This window comes from Echinops telfairi, unplaced genomic scaffold, assembly GCF_000313985.2.
Source record: "Echinops telfairi isolate 266 unplaced genomic scaffold, ASM31398v2 ScPeMD7_7458;HRSCAF=8496, whole genome shotgun sequence".
Taxonomy (NCBI): Eukaryota; Metazoa; Chordata; class Mammalia; order Afrosoricida; family Tenrecidae; genus Echinops; species Echinops telfairi.
Genome location: NW_022111358.1, coordinates 39533358 through 39544210, shown reverse-complemented (window position 1 = coordinate 39544210; position 10853 = coordinate 39533358). Strand labels below are relative to the sequence as shown.

General features: G+C 40.5%; 1 protein-coding gene across 1 annotated transcript in view; it reads right to left on the bottom strand.

The window, feature by feature from the left end:
* LOC115872854 (ABC-type organic anion transporter ABCA8-like) overlaps positions 1-4235 on the bottom strand; it is a 22454-nt gene extending 18219 nt beyond the window's left edge. Inside the window, exon 1 of the mRNA XM_030888125.1 lies at positions 4198-4235. Within this exon, the coding sequence (XP_030743985.1) occupies positions 4198-4235 (38 nt within the window). The remainder of the gene's footprint in view (positions 1-4197) is intronic.
* Between the last annotated feature and the right edge of the window lie 6618 nt (positions 4236-10853).

Below are 10853 nucleotides of genomic sequence, written 5' to 3'. Positions count from 1 at the left end.
CACCTTGAGTTTATTTTTGTGCATGGAGTAAGCAGGTAGATATCCATTTTTTCCAGTACCACTTGTGGAAGAGGCATCTGCTTCCCATTGGATATTTTGGGAGCCCTTATCAAAGATCTGTTGTCTGTATGCTGATGATTTTATTTCTGAGTTTTCAGTTCTTTTCCATTGGTCTGAGTATCGGTCATTATACCAATACCACACTGTTTTGACCACCGTGGCTATAGAATAGGTGCTAAAGTCAGGTAAAGCAAGCCCCCCACCACCACTACCACCACTTTGTCCTTCTTGAAGAGTTCTAAACTTATTTTGGGCTTCTTCCCTCTCCATATGAAGTTAGTAATCAGTTTTTCCAATTCTTTGAGGAAAGATGGTGATGTTTGTATCGGGATAGCATTAAACTTATATAGTACCTTGGACAGAACTGCCATCTTTACTATATTGAGTCCTCTGATCCACAAGTATGGGATATTTTTCCATTTGTTGAGGTCACACTTGGTTTATTGTAATAGTGTTCTGTAATTTGACTCATACGAATCTTTTGTTTTTTCAGTCAGGTATATCCCTAGTTATTTCCATATGTGCTTGGCTATTGTGAAGGGAACTACCTTTTTGATCCCCTCTTCTGTGGTCTTGTCCGATGTGTACAGCAGTCCGATAGACTTCTCTTTGTTGATCTTGTATCCAGCACTCCCCTTGTGGAGCTTTTGGGATTTTCTATATGTACAACCACATCATCTGTTAATAATGATCATTTCACCTCTTCCTTCCCCAGGTGAATACCGCTGATGTCTTTTCTTTGCCTTATGTTGTTAGCTAGGACCTCCAGTACGATGTTAAATAAGAGTGGGGACAAGGAGCATTTTTGCCTGGTCCTCTTATCAGTGGAATTGTTTTCATCTTTTCTCCATTGACTACCACATTGACTGTTGGTTTCTCATGTACAGCTTTTACGATATTGAGGAATTTTCCTTCCATTTCTATTGTCTTGAGTGTCTTAAACAGGAATTGATGCTGGATGTGTCGAATGCTTTTTCACATCTATTGATATTATCATGTGGTTCTTATAATTTTTCATGTCGATGTGATGAATAAAACTAATGGTCTTTTGTATGTTGAAACAACTCTGCATCTCCGGTATGAATCCCACTTGGTCATGGTGAATTATTTGTTTTATATACTTTCCTATTCCATTGGCCAGTATTTTGTTAAAGATTTTTGCATCAATGTTCATTAGGGATATTGGTCTGTAGTTCTTGATTCTTGTGGGAACCTTGCCTGGTTTAGGTGTCAGAGTTATACTAGCTTCATAGAAGGAGTTCAGAAGTTTGCTGTCTTTTTCTGTGTTCTGGAAGAATTGTAGGATTGGTGTCAGTTCTTCCCTGAATTCTTGGTAGAATTCTCCTGTGAAGCCATCTGGCCTGGGGATATTTTTTGTTGGTAGTCCCTTGATAACCTTGTCTATTTCTTCTATTACTATGGGTCTGTTGAGATTCTTGACGCCCATTGGGGATAGTCTAGGGAGGGACTGTGTTTCCAAGTATTTGTCCATGTCTTCCAAGTTGTTGAATTCATTGGAGTACAGGCCTTCATAGTACTGTGTAATAACCCTTTTGATTTCATTAGGGTCCATTGTAATGTCCCCTGTTTCATCCCTCATCCTTGCCATTGAAATTTGTCCCTTCCTTTCTTTGGTTAGGTGTGCCAGCAGTCTGCCATTCTGTTAATCCTTTCAAAGAACCAAGTTTTACCTGCATTAATATTTCCCATCGTTTCTTGTTTTCCCTCTCATGAATCTCAGCCCTGATTTTCATTCTTTCTTTCTTTTTGTTGTTAGTAGAATTGTCCTGTTGACTCTGCTCTAATTGCTGGAGGTTTTGTATCAGCATATCAATCTTAAATCTCTCTTCTTTTTTCTTGTAGTGCATATATTGCTATCAAACTTCTTCTGGTGACTGACTTTGCTGTGTTCCAAAGGTTTTGGTGCCTTGTATTCTCATTCTCAGTTTCTAGAAATTTCCTAATTTCATCTCTGATCTGGGCCAGTACCCACTCCTTTTGCAATAAAGAGTTATTCATCCTCCAGGATTTTTCCCTTGTTTTCTTAGTCATCCTTTTGGTGATTTCCAGCCTTATGGCATAGTGGTTGAAAAGAGAAGTCTACGATCTCTATTTCCTTGCATTTATAGATTCGACTTATGTCCCAGCATGTGGTCTGTCTTTGAGTATGTACCATGTGGGCTTGAAAAGGATGTGAATTTTTTTACATTTGGGAGGAGAGCTCTGAAAATATCTATCAGGTCAAGTGGTCTAATTGTAATGTTTAGATCTGTAGCCTCCTTGTTAAGATTCTTTCCCTGTTATCCGTCTCTTATGGAGAGTTGTGTATTAAAGTCTCCTACTATAATTGTAGAGCCTGTTATTTCTTTATTCATTTTGGAAGGTTTGATTGACAGGCCTCTCTTTGGGAGCGTATGTATTTATTATGCTCACTGGTTCTTGGTCTACTGTTCCCTTGAGCATTATATAGTGCCCCTCCTTATCTCTTGTTATGGCTTGCACCTTGTGATCAATTTTGTCCTAGATTAGGATTGCAACTCCTGCTTTTTTTGAACTGCCATTTGCTTGGTATATATTTTTTTCCAGTCTTTGGTTCTTAGCCTATTTTTGTCTGTAATCTTGAAATGTGTCTCCTGTAAGCAGATCAAGGGGTTGTGTTTTCTAAGCCAGTCTGCTAGCCTCTGCCTTTTATTGCCTGAGTTCAGTCCATTGATATTCAAAGTTATTACATACATCTGTGGACTCTGTGATGTCATCTTGTACCTTTTGTGTTGGGTGTTTCCTATCTCCTTTTCTTATCAGTGTGTTTTAGGGGTGTGTGTGTGTGTGTGTGTGTTTCATTTTTTCCTTCTTTCCACCATTGAGACAATGCTATCTTCTGGGCTGTTTTTGCCCTCTGGGTGGAGTTGTTCTATGTGGCAGTTTCTTATTTGTGCTCAGCGAGTGTTGTTCTTCTGCCTATATTAGGTTGGTAAGGATCTTTTGTAGGGGTGGGTTTCTTTTAACATATTCTTTGAATTTTTCCTTGTCTGGGAAGACTCTTACTTCTCCATCTACCTTGATAGATAATTTGGCTGGATAGAGTATTCTTGAGTTTGCGTTCTATGCCTTCAATTTTGGGAATATGTTACTCCACTCTCTCCTCTTCATCATAGTGTCTGCTGATAGGTCTGAGCATATTTTTATTTGAGTCCCTTTATAGGTGACTGCTTGTATTTCCCTAGCTGCTCTTATGATTTTCTCCTTTTCCTCAAAGTTGGAAAGTTTAACTATTATATACCTTCGTGACTTTTTCTTGGGATTCCGTGTAGCTGGTGTTCTTTTGGCCTCTTGAATGGTTGTCTGGTTTTCATTCATTAAGATGCACAAGTTTTCCTCTAAGAATTCCCTCTCAGTATTTTTGCCATTGACTTCTTTGTTGTGTCTTGTTTGGTAGTCCAATTATTCTAATGTTGTTCCTTTTTATAGCATCAGACATGGCTCTCAGGTTTTCTTCGGCTTCTCTGATTATCTTATTTGACTGCCTTTCACGTTTGTTGAAGTCTGCCTACTATCCTCTAGGTCACTGGTGTGAGTCTCTGCCACCTCGAGTCTGTTTGCGAAGTCTGTGAATTTGCTACTGGCTTTTGCTATCTCATCCCTTAGGTCTTGTATTTCCCTTTGGTGTGTGGCTTTAATCTCCTCTACCATTTCATCCCTTTACTATATTGCTTCCCTCATATCCCGTATGACTTCAAGCACCATTCTGAAGATTTATTTCTGGGGTAGATCTATGTCTGGCTCTTCTACGCACATCATTAGGTTCAGGACTTCTTCTGCCATTGCCTTTGTTTTTCCTGCGTTGTTGTTATTGTTGAGGTTATTGGGGCTGGTTGCTGTTTGCATGTTGTTTTAGAGAAACCCAGTGCCATTTTCCAGAGAGTCGGAGAGCACTTGGTTCTCACTTTGGGAGACTCATAGGAATACTTCTTCAAACTGCCTACAGCTAACTGCACTGGGGGTTGAGCTACCACTTTATCCTCCCATGGTTTCATTCTCCCTAGCCAACCAGTATTCTGTTATTTGGAGGGCAAATTAGATGGTCCTTTAAGGGGATGCTGGCCGGGTGGTTGTGGGTCTGAGAGGATGGCACTGTACTGGATGATCTCACAGGAAGCTGTGGTGGTGTAGCCCATGGCGGCTTGGAACACCTCGGAGGGCATGTGGGGGTGCCTGCTACAATGGGCGTGCTGAGAGGGTGGGTGGGTGTGCTTGCTTTGTTGTAGAGCACTGTGGATGGTGGGCGGAATTGCCCTAGTTGGCAAGATCACTGTGTAGGCCTGGTGGAGGTTACCTCAGCAGCATGGAGCACTGGAGAGGGCTTGCAGAGCTGCCTTAAGCCATGTGAAGCACTGTGGCATGCAGGAGGAAGTTCTGTCAGTTGTGTAGGATATAGGCAGGTGATCCCCAAGCCACATGGAGTTCCATGGAAGGTGGGCAGAGGTTCCCACTGCCAAGTGGAGCACCACAAAGGGTGGGTGGGAATTCCCCATGCAGCTTAAAGGGCCTTGGAGGGTAGGCGGGCATTCCCCCAGCTGTTTGAAGGGGAGAACCCCAGCGTTTGGGGTGTGGTAGAAGGCAGGCGTGATTTCCCCAGCCACATGTAAGGCTGCAGAAGGTGGGTGGGTGGGAGCTCCCCCAGCTGCGTGGAGGTCGGGTGAAGTTTCCCTAGGAAGAGGGGAGTGGCCTGGAGTCCAGCAGTGGTGTATGAAAGGAAAGAGAAGAAGGAAAAAAACTGAACCTCCTGACACTGTGGCAAGAAAGAGAAGAGAGAAAAAGTAAAGAAATAGCTGAGCCCCTATTGCCTGACTGTGAGGTTGGAGAGGTTTAAACCCTGCCCAAAGGCAATGACAAGCTGTGGGTGTGTTGAAGTAAAGCCCTTGGGCCATCCAAAATAGCCCGGCTCTAGCCAAGACTGTTGTAGGGCTAAGGCTAAGCCCCAGCCAGCCTCCACAGTGGTAAGCCAAAAGCCTACAGCTTTTTAAAACCTAGTGGATCTGTGTCTACTTATCTTTATGATGCTTCTCCTGTGACCTGGAAGAGTGGAACTTTCCTCTCAGTTGCTCTCCTGCACTGATTTCTGCGGAGTTTGTCTGGTGTATGTTACTCGGTTGACCTCTTGCTGGAACTCTGGTCATTGCTTCTCATCTTTTCTACAACTTTCTGACTATTTTTGCTGTTTTGCTGCTTTTTATTTTGACAGTTTTATTGTCATATAATTCACACATCATACAATTCAGTGGTTTCAATATATTAAAAAGAGTGGTGCAATCTTCACCATAATCCAATTTAGAACATTTTATTCTTTCTTGTACTCATTATTATAAGCTACTCATTTCTTTCCAACCTCCCCGACCCTAACCCTAAGAAACTATTAATCAAGTTACTGTCTCTATATATTTACCTTGACTGGTGTTTTTAATCCATTTAAATTCAGTGTAATTATCAATAAACATAATTTTGCCAATGTCATTTTGATGTGTGTGTATGTTTTGCTTTTTTATGGTATAGATTTTTGTTGTTGTTATTCCATACATTTTTCTGTGCTGAGTTCATTTTTGAAAGCAATAAAAAAATTATATTAAATTATAATACAGTGTTAAAGAAATGCATAATGACTCAATTCCCTTAATTTTAAAGTAATTTTTCTTAACCTTAAAGGGACATATTAGAAAATGATACATCTTGCAATGAACTAACAATAATTTGAAATTCAGTAATTGCTTTAGTGTATTCTCATACTTATGTAAAATTGGGATTTACCATTTATTGTGTTTTTGTATAGTATTATCTCATTTTGAAAACTTATTTACACAAAGCCTTACTTATCTACTTGCAAAAGAGTCTTGGTAGCACTGTGAGTTAGACTGGGCACTACTAACTACAAAGTTGGTGGCTCAAGCCCAACAGTTGCTCTCAGAGAAAAAAATGAGGCTGTCTGCTCCCTTACATTTTTACCATCTTGGAAACCCTTCATAAGATCCCCTTTGAAGATGATTCAATGACAGTGGGTGATTCAATGACAGTGCGTGAACTAGAACCCTAGTTCACCTAGTCGCAATACTTTTGACTCATGTTTGTATTGAGCAGTGAAGTGTTATGCATCTTGAGAGAAATACAGAGTGATTCTATATTTGGGGGTTTTATTTTATATGTATATGGATATATATATGGATATATGAGCAGATATATATGGATATAAGAATTAAGATATATGGATATATATATGTGGATATATACTCATATATGGATATATATATGGATTAAGATATATGGATATATATATGGATATATGAGTATCTTAATTCTTGTAAATGAGAAATAGAAATGTATCCTTCTTTAACATGAATACTAAAATATTAAAACTAAACTGTTTCAGCAGCTATTATAGCAATAGAATTCTGCTTTGTTGTTGTTGGGTGCTATTGAATCAGTATAACAGAAAGAAACATCACCCAATCCTGCACCATCTTCACAATTGTTCTTCTATTTGAGCCCATTGTTGCAGCCATTTGTCACTTTATCTCATTGAGAGCCTTCCTCTTTTGAAGCCCCTCCACTTTACCGAAGATGATGAACTCTGTTAGCTACTACCAAATGTTACTTTCTATGTTCAAACAGAATACATGCGGCCTTATACGGTAGCCTAAGATATCCCTCATAGCAACAAATTGTATATATCTTTGTCCTAATGCTCATATCTATACACTCAACAGATTGGAAAGTTACTAACAATGACTAACCAATCTAGCTGCTTGCATAACTTTGAAAGAGATCCCCTGAAAAGTTCTCTCGTGTTTTTATCTTTTGGTCCCTAGAATAGACACTAGTATATTTGGTTTTCAATATAATATGGCTTTCCTATTCAAAATTTGATTCCTATTCAAAATGGATTCATAAACTCAGCACCGTGGGTTTGATTTGGGGCTTTTAAGGAGCCTTGGTGCACTGTGGGAGAAACACTGGAACTCAATGGGTTTAGTAGAACTGAGTTTGGTTTGGTGATGTGTGGGACTTTAGTGTGTCAGTTCAAACCCAGTGGGAAAAAGGTGACGATGTCTGCTTCTGTAAAGATTCACAAGCTTGGAAACCCTACGGAGAAGTCGTATCTGCCCTATACAGTCCCTGTGAGGTGAAATCCACTTGATAGCAGTGGGCTGGGGGGTGGGTTAGCTTTGGTACTGCAGCCATTAAAGCGCTTGGCAGTGAACCTAAAGGTCAGCCGTTGGAACCTACCAGCTGCTCCTCAGAAGAAAACGGAGGCAGTCTACTTTTGTAAATGATTGTAGCCTTGGAAACACTATGGTGCGGTTCTACACTGCCCTAGCGGCCCATGATGAATCAGAATGGATGCAATGGCAAAGGGATTTGGGTGGGATCTAAGTACCAGTGGTTGTCAAGTCCACTCTGATTCATGAGGACCCCATGGGTATCAGAGTAGAACTGCATACCACGGGGTTTGCAATAGCTGGTCTTTGGGAAGTAGATTACCAGGCCTTTCTCCCAAGCCATCTCTGAATGGTTAAGAACTTGCCACTTTGAGATAGAATTGGCTTGACATGAATAGGTCCGGGGCTTTTGCCTCTTCTTTTCTCAAACTCAAACTAGCAAAATAGGACTTTTGTTAGTCAAGCATGGAGTATTTTCTCTAACATGGGATATTCTACCATTCAGATGGATAAATTCCCAGTGAAGCTATTCAAGGTCGAGATAATTTTGAAATGTCACAAACTTTGGATTAAATATGAGAGACAAATGAAAGACTATCTTCACAACGATGTTTGCTTTGAAGTTTTTCTATCTGAGAATGTCACTAGTCATGCCAATAAGAAGCCAGTTGGGCTTATTTGGTGCTTTTTCTAGAAGAGAAAAATAAGCTCAGGACAGAAAAAAAAATAGCAATCTTCAATAAGTTATAGAAGAAAGATAAATCACTTGGGTTTTAGCAGAAATTATCTTTCTAAAAACCAACAAAAATCCAGTGCATGTTAACCATTTCCTGTTTCTTGAGATTTGCGTATATAATGAATCTAGTTTTCACTCCTCGATTCTGGGGTGATCAGAATAGCATCCCATACACACACTCAAGGCTTTGTTTACTCAGAGGAACAATATTTCGTTGCTCTGTTTTCTTGGGTCACCCCAACTGGACATGGAAGTCTTGATATGGTGCCATGCTGTGGGGAAAAAGAGAGAGTGCGAGTAAGAAATTTGTGACCTGCCCCACAATAACTTCTCCCAGGAGGCTTGTGGGGAGAGCTGGGTCTACATCATGGCTGAGTCTTAACTCTCGGGTAGTAATGAAATGTCGGATTGTTCACTGACTCTGGAGCCAAAGGAAATCAAACTCTGCAGATAAGTACCATCTGTCAGTGAATCAAAAGTGGTGGTACACTTGCCCACTCTCTCAAACAAACCAAAAGGTTTTGTGGGAATTGGGGGGTGGGGGGGCAGGCAAAAAGAGAAGGAGACTGATGTTTGGGCTTCCTTGTTTTCTCTTATGTCAATCTTAAATGGAAAAAAATCCCTTCTCAAAGTCCATACATCTCCCCCTTGAACTCTAAGCCCTCAGAAATGACAGGTTATAGGACAGATGAGAAAATAAATGAAAAAATAGTTTGAAGAAAAAACACCATGAGAGGCAACTGGTGGACCAGAAGCAGAGAAGACTTGTGGAAAACACAACGGTGCGCAAGAGCACATTGAAAAGGGAAACTCAGACTCACAGGTAAATAGGAGAGAGGATTAGGAAAGACACTAGCTGTGTTCTGGAAGGAGGTGGATGTCGGGAGAAGTAGAGATCCTTGGGGTAAATATCGGACTGGTTTATTTTCAAAGATTGACCTGTACCACACCCTCTATTTGGGTTAGCATGCTCACGTAACATGGCTGGGGAGTATGAAAGAGAAGAAGGCTTGGACTGTAAAACTAGACTATGAAAGGAGGATGTATTGGTGCTACAACTTCTTCCCACAAGCTTCTCCCTTCACTTAGTACTGCTTAAGTGACGTTTTTGAACCTGTGTCCTTCACATTAGTAACTTGTTTGTGCACCATTCGTGGTAACTTCTTCCATGGTGAAGTTATTAAGATTGCCACTCACTCTCCTCTCTCCAGTCTGATCTTTTTTTTTTTTTTTCCGCTAATCTAGGATTGTTTGGCTGATCAGCCATGCCATAGTCTTGATTCCCTGGAAGAGGGGGTTTATGATGCATTCTCGCCAGCCCTTGGCATATAGACCAGTAGTGCCAGTCTTTGCCTCCCTGATCTCTGGCTCTGGCATTCTCAATGATCTACATTCTCTGTTGTATTTCCACTTCTACCTTCTCCTCTGAAAGGACACATTCCTTCCAGGGAATTGCTCATGGTTGGGATTTTCCAAGCTTAGAGGACTCACCAACAGATGAGTACATACATATTTAAATATGCTATGTATTGGGATAGAGAAATACAAGGTTTGTAGAAAACTTTCCATTATCTGTCATTTAGAATTTTCTCCACACGAAAATTTTGGGACCCCAGGCGGACAAAGGGAATCCAGCAGCATGGTTTTTTCTTGCCAACTGTGACAAGAGATATGCTTTGAATGCTGTTCATGTTAAACATAAAGCAATAAAAAACAATCTTTTCTATCAGTCATAGTGCTTTATCAAACCGAGTCACTTAGGATAGTACTTGTTATAGTTAAAGTATTAAAACACAGATTGAAGTTGAAGCAGTCTGGGCTTCAAAGTAAACATAACCAATACTATTTTGTAATGACTAAGTAGTCTTGGCCACCACTTGTCTGTCACTTTGTCATACCACCTTGTGGTGGCTTGTGTGCTGCTGTGATTCTGGTAGCTACGTCACTGGTGCTTCAAACAACAGCAGGGTCACCAAAAGTGAACAGATTTCAGTAGCGCTTCCAGACTAAGAAGAGACTATGAAGAAGGATTTGGCTGCCCACTTCAAAAGAAGTAGCCACTTATGCATAGCATCGGAATTTTGTCAGACGCTGTAGGCCCACGGAATGGAATCAGAACATTGGGAGAGCGGTGCCAGAAGATGGGACCTTTGGTTCTGAAGGCACCTGAAAGGGGACTGAAGATGAGCTGATTTCTCAAAGTAGAGTCAACCACGGTGACACGAGTGGAGGAAAGCCTTTGGGACCTTCCTTTGTTGATGGCGTACAACTCAAAATGAGAAGAGATGGCTGAAAAAAATCTACCGAGACTGGAAACTTGGAATGTGCAAAGGACGAATCTAGGGAAATTGGAGGTCATGAAAACTAAATGGAACAGGAAAATTGGCATTCTAGGTGTCTGTGAGCTGAAATGGGCTAGTATTTGATTTTCAATCAGAAGATCATATGGTTTGCTATGTCAGGTAAGACACAATCAAGAGGAATGGAGTTGTAGTCGCCATCCAAAGACCATTTCAAGGCTGTCTTGAAGCATATTGCTTCAAGTCCATAATAAGATCATATCAATCCCCAAGCAAGGAACTCCAATTGATACAACCATTATTCAGATTTAGGCACCAATCACTAACGCTGGTGATGCAGATATTGAAGAATTCTACAAATATCTTCCGTCTGAAATTGATCAAACAATCCAGATGAATTGATAATCATTGGTGAATGGAATGCAAAAGTCAGAAACAAAGAGAAAGAGACCGTAGTTGGAAAATATGGTCTTAGTGATAGAAATAAAGTCAGAGGTTGCATGATAAAACTTTACAAGACCAATGACATGCTTGTATAAAAATATGTGC